General features: G+C 42.3%; 1 protein-coding gene across 1 annotated transcript in view; it reads left to right on the top strand.

Annotated features, from left to right (window-relative positions):
• Positions 1 to 12334, top strand: part of adamtsl5 (ADAMTS like 5) — a 39398-nt gene extending 27064 nt beyond the window's left edge. Inside the window, exons 10-13 of the mRNA XM_056279151.1 lie at positions 6474 to 6690; positions 9019 to 9174; positions 9298 to 9369; positions 11540 to 12334. Of these exons, the coding sequence (XP_056135126.1) occupies positions 6474 to 6690; positions 9019 to 9174; positions 9298 to 9369; positions 11540 to 11859 (765 nt within the window). The 3' untranslated portion in view covers positions 11860 to 12334. The remainder of the gene's footprint in view (positions 1 to 6473; positions 6691 to 9018; positions 9175 to 9297; positions 9370 to 11539) is intronic.
• The last annotated feature ends 2487 nt before the right edge of the window (positions 12335 to 14821 follow it).

The raw sequence follows: 14821 nt of genomic DNA, 5'->3' as shown, positions 1-14821 counted from the left end.
AGCCATCAGTTTATATATCATATATATACACATATATATATTATATGCAGCATGCATCATATATTATATGCATGCAATGCATCAGTATATATATATATATATATACACTACCGTTCAAAAGTTTGGGATCACCCAAACAATTTCGTGTTTTCCATGAAAAGTCACACTTATTCACCACCATATGTTGTGAAATGAATAGAAAATAGAGTCAAGACATTGACAAGGTTAGAAATAATGATTTGTATTTGAAATAAGATTTTTTTTACATCAAACTTTGCTTTCGTCAAAGAATCCTCCATTTGCAGCAATTACAGCATTGCAGACCTTTGGCATTCTAGCTGTTAATTTGCTGAGGTAATCTGGAGAAATTGCACCCCACGCTTCCAGAAGCAGCTCCCACAAGTTGGATTGGTTGGATGGGCACTTCTTTGAGCAGATTGAGTTTCTGGAGCATCACATTTGTGGGGTCAATTAAACGCTCAAAATGGCCAGAAAAAGAGAACTTTCATCTGAAACTCGACAGTCTATTCTTGTTCTTAGAAATGAAGGCTATTCCATGCGAGAAATTGCTAAGAAATTGAAGATTTCCTACACCGGTGTGTACTACTCCCTTCAGAGGACAGCACAAACAGGCTCTAACAGGTACTATTTAATGAAGATGCCAGTTGGGGACCTGTGAGGCGTCTGTTTCTCAAACTAGAGACTCTAATGTACTTATCTTCTTGCTCAGTTGTGCAACGCGGCCTCCCACTTCTTTTTCTACTCTGGTTAGAGCCTGTTTGTGCTGTCCTCTGAAGGGAGTAGTACACACCGGTGTAGGAAATCTTCAATTTCTTAGCAATTTCTCGCATGGAATAGCCTTCATTTCTAAGAACAAGAATAGACTGTCGAGTTTCAGATGAAAGTTCTCTTTTTCTGGCCATTTTGAGCGTTTAATTGACCCCACAAATGTGATGCTCCAGAAACTCAATCTGTTCAAAGAAGTGCCCATCCAACCAATCCAACTTGTGGGAGCTGCTTCTGGAAGCGTGGGGTGCAATTTCTCCAGATTACCTCAACAAATTAACAGCTAGAATGCCAAAGGTCTGCAATGCTGTAATTGCTGCAAATGGAGGATTCTTTGACGAAAGCAAAGTTTGATGTAAAAAAAATCTTATTTCAAATACAAATCATTATTTCTAACCTTGTCAATGTCCTGACTCTATTTTCTATTCATTTCACAACATATGGTGGTGAATAAGTGTGACTTTTCATGGAAAACACAAAATTGTTTGGGTGATCCCAAACTTTTGAACGGTAGTGTATATATATATATATATATATATATATATATATATATATATATATATATATATATATATATATACACTGCTCAAAAAAATAAAGGGAACACCTAAAAACACAATATAGACCTCGATGAATGAAATATTTCAGCTGAAAATCTTTATTTATTAGACAGAGGAATGTGTTTAGAGCAAAATAACCTAAGAATGATCAATGGAAATCAAAATCATTAGCCCATTAATGTCTGGATTCAGAATCATACTCAAAATCAAAGTGGAAAATGAGAACATAGGCTGATCCAACTTCTGTGGAAATTCTTCAAGATGATTCAAAATGAGGCTCAGTAGTGTGTGTGGCCTCCATGTGCCTGTATGCACTCCCTACAACGTCTGGGCATGCTCTTGATGAGACGACGGATGGTCTCCTGAGGGATCTCCTCCCAGACCTGGATCAGGGCATCGGTCAACTCCTGGACAGTCTGTGGTGCGACATCGCGTTGGCGGATGGTACGAGACATGATGTCCCAGAGGTGCTCGATTGGATTCAGGTCTGGGGAACGTGCAGGCCAGTCCATAGCATCAATGCCCTCGACATACAGGAACTGCTGACACACTCTGGCCACATGAGGACGAGCATTGTCATGCATGAGCAGGAACCCAGGGCCCACTGCAACAGCATATGGTCTGACAATGGGTCTGAGGATCTCATCCCGGTACCTAATGGCAGTCATGGTACCTCTGGCTAGCACGTAGAGGTCTGTGCGGCCCTCCAAGGATATGCCTCCCCAGACCATCACTGACCCACCACCAAACCGGTCATGCTGGAGGATGTTGCAGGCAGCAGAACGTTCTCCACAGCATCTCCAGACTTTCTCACGTCTGTCACATGTGTTCAGTGTGAACCTGCTCTCATCTGTGAAGAGCACAGGGCGCCAATGGCGAATCTGCCAACCAAGATGTTCTCTGGCAAAGGTCAATCGGGCTGCACGGTGTTGGGCTGTGAGCACAGGCCCCAATTGTGGACGTCGGGCCCTCATACCATCCTCATGCATTCTGTTTCTCACTGTTTGAGCAGAAACCTGCACATTAGTGGCCTGTTGAAGGTCGTTTTGTAGGGCTCCGGCAGTGCTCCTCCTGTTCCTCCTTGCACAAAGGACCAGATAGCGGTCCTGCTGCGGGGTTGTTGTCCTCCTGCGGCCCCCTCCACGTCTCCTGGTGTACTGGCCTGTCTCCTGGTACCTCCTCCATGCTCTGGACACTGTGCTGGGAGACACATCAAATCTTCTTGCCACAGCACGCATTGGTGTGCCATCCTGGATGAGCTGCACTACCTGAGCAACTTCTGTAGGTTGCAGATACCGCCACATGCCACCTCTAGTGGTGAGGGCAGTAGCACAATGAAAAACTAACCAAAGATCGGCCAGAAAAGATGAGGACAGGCAAATGGTCTGTGGCCACCACCTGCAAATCCATTCCTTTTATAGGGGTTGTCTTGCAAATTGTCTAATTTCCACCTGGTGGAAATTAGACAATTTACCAACAGGTGAAATTGATTCACAAATCAGTGTTGCTTCCTAACTGGACAGGTTGATATCTCAAAAGTGTGATTGACTTGGAGCTACATTGCATTGCTTATGTGTTCCCTTTATTTTTTTGAGCAGTGTATATACAGTGCATCCGGAAAGTTTTCACACCCCTTCCCTTTCCCCACATTTTGTTATGTTACAGCCTTATTCCAAAATTGATTAAATTTCTTTTTTTTCTCATCAATCTACATACAATACCCCGTAATGACAAAGCGAAAAAGGTTTGGAGAAATATTTGCAAATTTATTAAAAATAAAAAACTGAAATATTGCATGTACATAAGTATTCACACCCTTTACTCAGTACTTGGTTGAGGCACCCTTGGCAGTGATTACAGCCTCAAGTCTTCTGGGGTATGAAGCTACAAGCTTGGCACACCTATATTTGGGGTATTTCTCCCATTCTTCTCTGCAGATCCTCTCGAGCTCTGTAAGGTTAGATGGGGAGCGTCGCTGCACAGCTATTTTCAGGTCTTTCCAGAGATGTTCAATGGGGTTCAAGTCCTGGCCACTCAAGGACATTCACAGACTTGTCCCGAAGCCACTCCTTCGTTGTCTTGGCTGTGTGCTTAGGGTCGTTGTCGTGTTGAAAGGTAAACCTTCGCCCCAGTCTGAGGTCCTGAGCGCTCTGGAGCAGGTTTTCATCAAGGATCTCTTTGTACTTTGCTCCATTCATCTTTCCCTCGATCCTGACTAGTCTCCCAGTTCCTGCCGCTGAAAAATATCCCCACAGCATGATGCTGACACCACCATGCTTCACTGTAGGGATGGTATTAGCAAGGTGATGAGAGGGGCCTGGTTTCCTCCAGACGTGATGTTTGGCATTCAGGCCAAAGAGTTCAATCTTGGTTTCATCAGACCAGAGAATCTTGTTTCTCATGGTCTGAGAGTCCTTTAGGTGCTTTCTGGCAAACTCCAAGCGGGCTGTCATGTGCCCTTTACTGAGCAGAGGCTTCCGTCTGGCCACTCTACCATAAAGGCCTGATTGGTGGAGTGCTGCAGAGATGGTTGTCCTTCTGTAAGGTTCTCCCATCTCCACAGAGGGACGCTGGAGCTCTGTCAGAGTGACCATCGGGTTCTTGGTCACCTCCCTGACCAAGGCCCTTCTCCCCCGATTGCTCAGTTTGGCTGGGTGGCCAGCTCTAGGAAGAGTCCTGGTGGATCCAAACTTCTTCCATTTACGAATGATGGAGACCACTGTGCTCTTCGGGACCTTCAAAGCTGTAGACATTTTTTTGTACCCTTCCCCAGATCTGTGCCTTGATATACAGTCCTGTCTCGGAGGTCCACAGACAATTCCTTTGACTTCATGGCTTGGTTTCTTCTCTGACATGCACTGTCAACAGTGAGACCTTATATAGACAGGTGTGTGCCTTTCCAAATCATGTCCGATCAATTGAATTTACTACAGGTGGACTCCAACCAAGATGTAGAAACATCTCAGGGATGATTAGTGAAAACAGGATGAACCTGAGCTCAATTTTGAGTGTCATAGCAAAGGGTGTGAATACTTATGTAGATGGAATATTTCAGTTTTTTATTTTTAATAAATTTGTAAAAATTTCTACAAAACCTTTTTCACTTTGTCATTATGGGGTATTGTGTGTAGATTGATGAGAAAAAAAGGAATTTAATCCATTTTGGGATAAGGCTGTAACATAACAAAATGTGGGGAAAGTGAAGGGGCGTGAATACTTTCTGGATGCACTGTATACTGAAAACGTTCAAGGGGGTTGAATACTTTTGCAAGGCACTATATATATATATATATATATATATATATATATATATATATATATATACACACACACACACAAAGTTTGTATATATATATAAACTTTGTTAAAAGAAACACTCAATGGTAAAGAAAGTCCTCAACGAATAAGGAGCAAAATAATCCAGTGAGTCAAGTGAATTCTTTATGAAACAGGCTTGTACTGTCTCATAAAGAATTTATTTGACTCGCTGGGGTTTTTTTCCGGAAACCATCAATGGTGTTGATAAAAGTGCTCAACAAATGAGGAGCGGAATATTAAGATACATGTAGGAAAAAAAAATATAGCAGTACAAGCTTGTTTCGTGTGTCACGCACTTATCAGCTGCCAATGTGGTTAAACAACAAAGAAAAAACACACAGCCAATAAATACTACGTTGCCCACCCGTGTCTATATATATATATATATATACACTCACTGGCCACTTTATTAGGTACACCTTCCTAGTACCGCATTGGACCCTCTTTTGCCTTCACAACTGCCTTAATCCTTCGTGGCATAGATTCAACAAGGTACTGGAAACATTCCTCAGAGAGTTTGGTCCATATTGACATGACAGCATCACGCAGTTGCTGCAGATTTGTCGGCTGCACATCCATGATGTGAATCTCCCGGTCCACCACATCCCAAAGGTGCTCTATTGGATTGAGATCTGGTGACTGTGGAGGCCATTTGAGTACAGTGAACTCATTGTCATGTTCAAGAAACCAGTCTGAGATGATTCGAGCTTTATGACATGGCGCGTTATTATCCTGCTGGAAGTAGCCATCAGAAGATGGGAACACTGTGGTCATAAAGGGATGGACATGGTCAGCAACAATACTCAGGTAGGCTGTGGCGTTGACACGATGCTCAATTGGTACTAAGGGGCCCAAAGTGTGCCAAGAAAATATCCCCCACACCATTACACCACCACCACCAGCCTGAACCGTTGATACAAGGCAGGATGGATCCATGCTTTCATGTTGTTGACGCCAAATTCTGACCCTACCATCCGAATGTCGCAGCAGAAATCGAGACTCATCAGACCAGGCAACGTTTTTCCAATCTTCTATTGTCCAATTTTGGTGAGCCTGTGCGAATTGTAGCCTCAGTTTCCTGTTCTTAGCTGACAGGAGTGGCACCCGGTGTGGTCTTCTGCTGCTGTAGCCCATCTGCCTCAAGGTTCGACGTGTTGTGCGTTCAGAGATGCTCTTCTGCATACCTCGGTTGTAATGAGTGGTTATTTGACTTACTGTTGCCTTTCTATCAGCTCGAACCAGTCTGGCCATTCTCCTCTGACCTCTGGCATCAACAAGGCATTTTCGCCCACAGAACTGCCGCTCACTGGATATTTTCTCTTTTTCGAACCATTCTCTGTAAACCCTAGAGATGGTTGTGCGTGAAAATCCCAGTAGATCAGCAGTTTCTGAAATACTCAGACCAGCCCGTCTGGCACCAACAACCATGCCACGTTCAAAGTCACTTAAATCACCTTTCTTCCCCATTCTGATTCTCGGTTTGAACTGCAGCAGATCGTCTTGACCATGTCTACATGCCTAAATGCATTGAGTTGCTGCCATGTGATTGGCTGATTAGAAATTTGCGTTAACGAGCAGTTGGACAGGTGTGCCTAATAAAGTGGCCAGTGAGTGTGTGTATATATATATAGATATAGATATATATATAAACCACACGTATATATACACACACACACGTATATATACGTATATATGTGTGTGTATGTATGTGTGTGTGTGTGTGTGTGTGTATATATATATATATATATATATATATATATATATATATATAAATATATATATACTACATGCAATGTATCTTGTGTGCAGGTGCTGGCGACAGACACGAACACAGGGATAGAGTATGAGTACTGGCTACCACCAGACCGCTACGCTCTCTACCACGGTAGGAGGAGTTCTCTCCGTCAACCTCACCATACTGCCAGTTACCTCTGGGCAGAGTCTTCCACCACCACAACAACCACGACCATGACCACAACCACAACCACCCCCTGGCCTCGCCCTGTTACCTCCCTACCCCACTGGGGTAAGCATACGCTCCGCTCATCTTCTGCTCATCCGTCTGTAGATGAGAGAGAGACAGAGTCCTCACCATTATAAAAGAAGGACTTTAAATGCAAAGATTAGCATCTTAAAGAGCGTCCATTATTGGTGTCATCCGTGTAGACCTTGACTACCTACTAGACTGGACTACTGGTCTATTACAATACAGTGTCCCCAGGATATTTTTAGTGCTTTAATATTCATTTAAGGTGAGTATCAACTCTATATTTATAGTTAAAAAATTGATTTTTGCTTCTTTTAAGATGATCTCGCTGAGATCATAGTGAAATAGTTAGTATTAAAGTTCAATTTTTACTCGTAAGGCTGCTTTTGCAGGGATACCTACATGTCTGACTGCTGCTGAAGAATGGAGCAGTTGAGCTCTTTATCTGTTATGATAAGACACAGTTCACATGCATCTCTCCCTCCGGCATAATCTTCTTTTTCCCAACAGGGATAAATAAAGTTTTATGTGAAGATACATTTACAGGGAATGGGTAAACATCTTTTGACCATTTTCTGCCATCCCATGTACATCTGATGGATTATAGCCAGAAACAGGTTGGATCCGTTTACGCACCAATCCCTCTCATGTTGAGATCGCTCATCTCAGCATAAAACATAATGAATCTAAGGATCATCGTAGGTCAACAAACAGCAGCACTTGGTCATTCAACCTGCTGACATTTTGGGAACTAGTAGAAATTGACGTTTTCTTGTTTTTCAGCTTCAGGTTATACATTGTACAGATTAATAACAATGCATCCAAAATATTTTAGGCCAACCCAGAGACAAGACCTTCCTTGCTGCTTTATAACATTTCAAAAAACAGAGATTATTATCATTATTTTTTATCATTACCAACATTAAGATGCTAAGACTAAACCATACCACTCCCAGCTGACCAGCTCTGAGTGAAACAGTCACATACCCTCATACTGATTGTTTGGGGCTCCACAGGTTGGCTCAGTGAATTTAAAGGTGTAGTTGTCCCCTGCTTTTTCTTTAGTGGCTAAAGCAACTGATAACTTTACAATAAGGTGAGCTTTGACACAAAATTCTGGTGGAGTGAAATTTGGAGGTGGGCTCTGTTCTGTGCATCAGCTGGAGGTGGAAACCCAGCGAGTGGCTCTACTGGCCCACTAAACACATCTGTCATCAACTGAAGTAATTAACAATATTGCATAAGGACTGTTTTAGCAGTGTTTCCTTTTCTCAGTAGCGAGACCAGGACCTAAGACACAGACACACACAACTTTGAGTGCTGACTGGGAGAAGTGATTACAAAACAGATGGCTTGAAAAAAGAGGCAAATGGCGGCATTTGAAGTTGTTATTCTAAACAGAATAAAACTTGTGTTAAGTCCAGTTCTCACCATTCATCCTTCCTACAAAATAGCAAAAATTTTGCTCTGGTCATACTCTGCATATTTATGCTTGCAACAGCAATTGGATGTGATATTGAAACTTTTGAAAAAAGTCTGCCATTTAAGTTTCCAATACATCCACATTAAGATTTCAAAGGTTTCAAAGTACTGTGCAGTCATACGAGGTGTCCTATGAGCTATGTGCAATATTTCTGCTTACCTGAAGTTCAATATGATGAGTAGACAACAGCAGTGGTTGCTGAGTGGCAGTTGCTGAAACCAATGAATGACTCATGGCCCCCTCTATCATCCATCCATCCATCCATCCATTATCCAAACCACTTATCCTGCTCTCGGGGTCGCGGGGATGCTGGAGCTTATCCCAGCAGTCATTGGGTGGCAGGCGGGGAGACACCCTGGACAGGCCACCAGGCCAATTTCTACATTCAAACACACAGGAGCCAGGCGGGCTGAGTGTTTTTTTTTATGTTGTTTAATGCCCCCTCCACCACCACCTCCACCCCAAAAGACTTTCAGCCCTCAGTAAACTACAGCTACTACTACAACTGATCTCTACTGCTTGCTTGAGGGGCGACACTGCACATCTTTTTTTATTTATTGTTTTTGTTCACATAGCTACATCATAAAAATCAACATTCAGCTAGAAATTACACTTTGAACCTTTATAGCCCTTGGTCCAACTACAAAGTGTATTTGTTCCAAATTATTTTCAAAAGACAGTCTGGTCCTTATTTAACATGCTTCTGGTCAAGCAACAAATAATTTGTTTCACCTTGAAACCTTTCGCCTTGTGTGAGAAGCTGGTGTGGTAAGCAGCCATTCTGGTTGATATGCAAATGCAGTACTTTAGCTTGGTTATTGAATGGTGATTCCAATAAGCCATCTTGAAGTCTGTTGTTTTGTTTTGCATTTCCTCTGAAACAGCTCTCCCTGGAGGAGGCAAGCATGTCAAGCCACCCCGTCGAATTTCACACAACCCTTACCAGCACTCCCCCCGCCGACATCTCCACCAGCCAGTCCTCCCACGGCTGGAGAGGGAGGAGAACCACAGAAATCTCCTCCCTCAACCCCCAGCCAGAGGTACGTTCACCCTGCCCCCTGCTTCTGCATCTGACCGGATCTCAACCTTATTTGAACATCAGGTTATCTGTGTAAAACAGTGACCATGCCCCTTGGCTCACATTTGCTTTGGTCTTCTTGCAGGGCATTGCAGGAAGTGTAGGCATGTTCGAGGTCGAGGGGAGCGCCAGAGGCAGTATTGTCAAAAGGACTTTGGTAAGTCTTAACCTCATGGACATGTGGTTATGCCATAACGCTAATAGGGCTGCACACAAAAAATCTAGACAGCTCAATGTTTGAAATATATTTTTTCATGATGCTTTATCAATTTTTCCAGCCCCTTGCATCAATTCATTAAAAGAAGACAATGTTTTAAATGGACTTCAGTTCAATGTGTTCGGTGACACAATAAGAATATGTAACGTGCACTTTATTTTCATATGATGTTATGGTATCTACATTTTAGTTCTGTTCGGTGACACGGTGTGCACTATGCAATGCAAATACCGTTCTAATAAATTGGGATAGAAATTTTGAATTAAATAATTTTGACTCAGTTTTTCCACTTGAGTTATCAAAATATCAACTACTATTTTCAGCTGCTCCCGTTAGGGGTCGCCACATCAGATCATCCGTTTCCATTTCTTCCTGTCCTCTGCATCTTCCTCTGTCACACCAGCCACCTGTATGTCCTCTCTCACCACATCCATAAACCTCCTCTTTGGCCTTCCTCTTTTCCTCTTCCCTGGCAGCTCTATATCCAGCATCCTTCTCTCAATATACCCAGCATCTCTCCTCCACACATGTCCAAACCATCTCAATCTTGCCTCTCTTGCGGTGTCTCCGCATATTTGATTCGTCAAAGATTTTATGCCGGATGCCCTTCCTGATGCAACCCTCCCCATTTATCCAGGCTTGGGACCGGCACTAAGAATTCACTGGCTTGTGCATCCTCAGTGGCTGGGTTATCAAAATATGTAAATATTAGACTTCCTAGGTGGCACACAGCAAGTTGTCTTTTCAGCTATGTTTTTAAATTTACAGTAAATTATGTTGAGTATCGCAATGTATCACCATATGTATCATACCACATTGTATCGTGATACAACCGTATCGGGATACACATCGTGACCCATGTATCATGATTCATATCATGAGCCATGTATCGTGATACATATATCGTGAGCCATGCATCATGATACATATATTGTGACATGTATCGTGACACATATCGTATCATGAGATCCTTGCCAATAGCCAACCCTAATAATAATTTTAGCAATTATATTTTTTATGTATAGTACATTTTAACACAAAAATCACAAAGTCCTAAATGACAAAATAAAATAAACAAAAAATTAGCAAATAAAAAACAAAAACCATAACAAAATTATTCATCTATTTCAAGTGAGATGCACAGAATAATACTACTGCAGCGAATTCGGAGGGCAACCGCAGGAACCGCCGCACCCGAACCGCGGGAGACATCGTTAACCGCTCGACTAAAGGGTCCGACCCCTTAGCTAACGGCTAATGTGTCTACTTATCCATGCACGTTACACTACTGTCAGACTGAATGCTAACATTAAATTGAAGATGCTGAAAATGTATCTGCAAATGTCCTTTATGATACTCTCTATTGCTAGTGTATTCAAAACAAAATGGTTAACTCACGACAGGCATGGGCGTAAGTCCATAAATACTGTGATGGCATCCAGTGCTTTACCTGTGACTCCATCCATAGGGTTAGTGGTTGTGTCAGGAAGGGCATCCGACGTAAAATTTTGCCAAATCAGTATGCGGATTGACAAAACCATACTGGATCGGTCAAGGCCCGAGTTAACAACGGCTGCCATTGGTGCTGTGCCCTCACATGGTACCGATGGAAACAATAGAATCCACTGTGGTGACCCCTGAAAAACAGGGAACAAGTCGAAAGAAAAAGGTTAATTCACAAATATTCAAATCCATGAACTATTGTGACTGCTCATTTAAATGGTTGATGTTGCGCAGTACTTTACTGAGAAACATGATTTGGCGTGTAGCATGTGAACGACTTCACCAGAGCAACAAAATGTAGTAGAAAACGAAGGCAGGCGTGGGCGAGTTTGAAGGGAGAAGCAGAGCTGATGTGGCTAACAAGCAAATACGACACTCTTTACCAACATATATGGCTAAAAACCAAGGTTCGAACATGTGTTATTGTTTGGTGGTGGACTGATAATACAACAGCACTGGTGACTCTGTCGTTTCTAACGGATCTCTTGGATTTAAAGCTGTCATACACCACTGCAGTTACTGGTAGTACCGCAGATGTCAGTAAGTCAAACATAAGTGAAGACTTGTAGCGTTAATATCTCAAGTAAGATACACACTTTCTCCCTAGTTTTCCGGGCCAAAATCCTCGCAAAACTGTACCTGGGTGAAGAGACGCGTTATGACGTCCAGATCATCCACACCTACCGCAACCGCTTCCGCCTGGAGCACCGCGAGTTCCTGTGGGTCCCCAACGTGTGTGACTGCCCCCATGTGGAGGAGGGGCGTCAGTACGTGATGATGGTGCGTCTTCATGTCAATTACGAGGAGACCCTGAACCGCATTCTGCTGGAGGAGGACAGCTACGTGGTCCCATACAGACCCAGAGAGGACTCCCTGCTGCTGCCCCTGAGGGAGCTGTGCGGGAATAGGGGACCAAAGCGGAACTGAGAGGAAGCCGTGTGACACACAAACAGTACATCATCTTCACAACGAGCTACGCGCGCTCTCTCTCTCTCTCTCTCTCTCTCTCTCTCTCTCTCTCTCTCTCTCTCTCTCTGTGCGTGTGCGTGTGCGTGTGCGCGCGTGTGTGTGTGCGCGCGCGCGCGTGTGTGTGTGTGGTCCACATAAGAGGATGAATCTCATGCTAACTGAAGCGTATAGCTCTCTCGTTAACCTCTAATTGTTTCGGGACCTTCTTAGGATTTTCAGACTTGGCGAGAGTTGATCCAGCACACCAGAATTTCAAAGTGGCGTTTGGTGGAGTAAAGGCCTCTGGCGGGATCTTTAAGGGACCGCGTTCAACAGGATTTTTACCCATATGAATGGCGCCACATTAAGAAAACAAAACGACTGTTTGCTTTATTTAAAAGAAGCTGACCAGCTTACCACATGTAGCACTTTAGGTGGTTACTGACGCCCACCTTTAAACAGATACCAAAGAGAAAAAACGCAGACCGAAATGTTTGTTTTATTTTATTTTTTTAATTTTTGCTGTTTTTACACAATTTATCAATAACGGTAACTTGTTTTGTTTTTTTGTTTTTTTAATTGAATTATTTGTTAACAAAAACTCTGTTTCATACTACGAGATATAGTAAAAGCGTTTTGCTATATATATATATATATATATATATATATATATATATATATATAACATATGTAAAACTTTGTTAAAAGAAACATTCAACGGTAGGGAAAGTGCACAACAAATAAGGAGCAAAATAATACAATGAGTCAAGTAAATTCTTTGTGAGACAATACAAGCCTGTTTCATGCCATAAGCAATCATCAGCTGTCAATCACATTCATCCGTCCATTATTTGAACCGCTTATCCTGCTCTCAGGGATGCTGGAGCCTATTCCAGCAGTCATTGGGCAGCAGGAGGGGAGACACCCTGGACAGGCCACCACAGGGCCGGCTGACTGAGACACACACACACACACACACACACACACACACACACACACACACACACACACACACACACACACACACACACACACACACACACACACACACACACACATACCTAGGGACAATTTAGTATGGCCAATTCACCTGACTTACATGTCTTTGGAATGTGGGAGGAAACTGGAGCCCCCAGAGAAAACCCACACTCAGGACGACCCGGGATGACCCACCAAGGTTGGACTACCCCGGGGCTCGAACCCAGGACCTTCTTGTTGTGAGGCAACCGCACTAACCACTGCGCTACAGTGCCACCTTTAATCACATTCAGTTAAATCAAATTCAGTCAAATTCAACCAGCTGTTAATTGACAGCTGATTATTGCTTATGCCATGAAACAGGCTTGTACTGTTTCATAAAGAATTTACTTGACTCACTGGATTTTATATATATATATATATATATATATATATATATATATATATATGTGTGTGTGTGTGTGTGTGTGTGTGTGTGTGTGTGTGTGTGTGTGTGTGTGTGTGTATATAAACAGATAAATTGAAAACGTAACAGTTCTTGTGTTCAATTGTTAAACCTCTTTCGCATTGCCTGTTTTTGCTTTGCTCACTTATGTTCTTCATTTTGATAGTATGGCAAATCAGGTGTGTATTATGATACTACACAAATCAGAATCGGAATCAGTCTGATTCTGATGTCCTTTTTGTACGAAACTGAGATGAATTTATATCCGTGTGGCACTGAGTAAATATAAATATAAGACACAATTTGACTTGCTTTAAACAAAAATATGCTGTAGTCTGCTTTGGGGCTCATTAATTACTATGCTTTTTGTAATGTATTTGATATATGAAAATATCAAAATTTGCTTTCAAAGACCTCATCTAATTGTGCCAAAAGAGTTTATTTGTACTTAAGTCCATGCTGAATGGATGTTAGTGATGTCTACTTTTCTAAATGTTGAGCTTTAAAGTTCCAAAAGACGATACGTATGCAACTGAACTTCAAATTAAATCTAATTCAACATTTCGTAGTGCATTTTTTAATCCATTTATTATACAGCATGCAGTTTGATAAACCAGACATTGGAAAGACTTTGCCTCATAAGAAAAAAAGTATTTACAAATATAATTTTACATCTACAATAAAGGAAACTCTAACTTGCTACACAGACATACTGAAGCCAAATTGCCGCTCCTCAGCACGGAAGAAGTCATCACAGCTGTCGGCTCCAGCTCCCTTCTGGCTCTCTGTCACCTCATCCCCAGTCTCCACAAGCACCAACACCTGGGACAGGCCTACTACTGATGGGCCTCTAGTTCAATTGAGACTCACAATACACTTCTTCATAATCACTTAGAAAAATACCCACGTATATAACGATATTTTATCCAAGGAATGACACTATAAGTGTCCATCCCTTCCGAAATGCAATCTGTTTTCTTTTGCTCCAGAAATACTTTGAGCACCCCTGGCATCAATTAATTATCATTATTCTAAATGCAAATGTACATTTGTTACAAGAGAAAGTTTGATGTAAACAAGTCACAATAAGTAGCTTTTGTGAGAAGATCGCTCATGTATAACACTGATCGACTCATTCGAAAACAGAGCATGTTTGTATGCATTGTATTCTTTCCTACTTTTTCCTTCATCACATCTTGTCACCTCCACATCCCCACATAGACCTCTCATCAGCTGTCTCAGTCATCCCGTCAACCCATCTGAGAATGGATCGGAGTGTGAAAAATGTTTCCTAGACCTCTTAGCACAGATCCTCTCCTCTTAGTAGTAGTCTTTATAGTAAAATATCTTATTAGAGAAATGCTTATTCCCATGATCTTACACAGTTTAGTCATCGCTGATGTGTCTCTATTTGGGTTTGGCAAAGAACCAGTACTGGAGCTGCTACTGTGCTGACTGTGAATGGAGGAGATTTCATGAACATGATGAAGCACCTGGTGAGATTTTAGGATTCACATA

The sequence above is a fragment of the Lampris incognitus genome, chromosome 4 (assembly GCF_029633865.1).
Source record: "Lampris incognitus isolate fLamInc1 chromosome 4, fLamInc1.hap2, whole genome shotgun sequence".
Classification (NCBI taxonomy): Eukaryota; Metazoa; Chordata; class Actinopteri; order Lampriformes; family Lampridae; genus Lampris; species Lampris incognitus.
The sequence above is the reverse complement of the archived record's forward strand: the minus strand, read 5'-3'. Positions and strand labels throughout refer to the sequence as shown.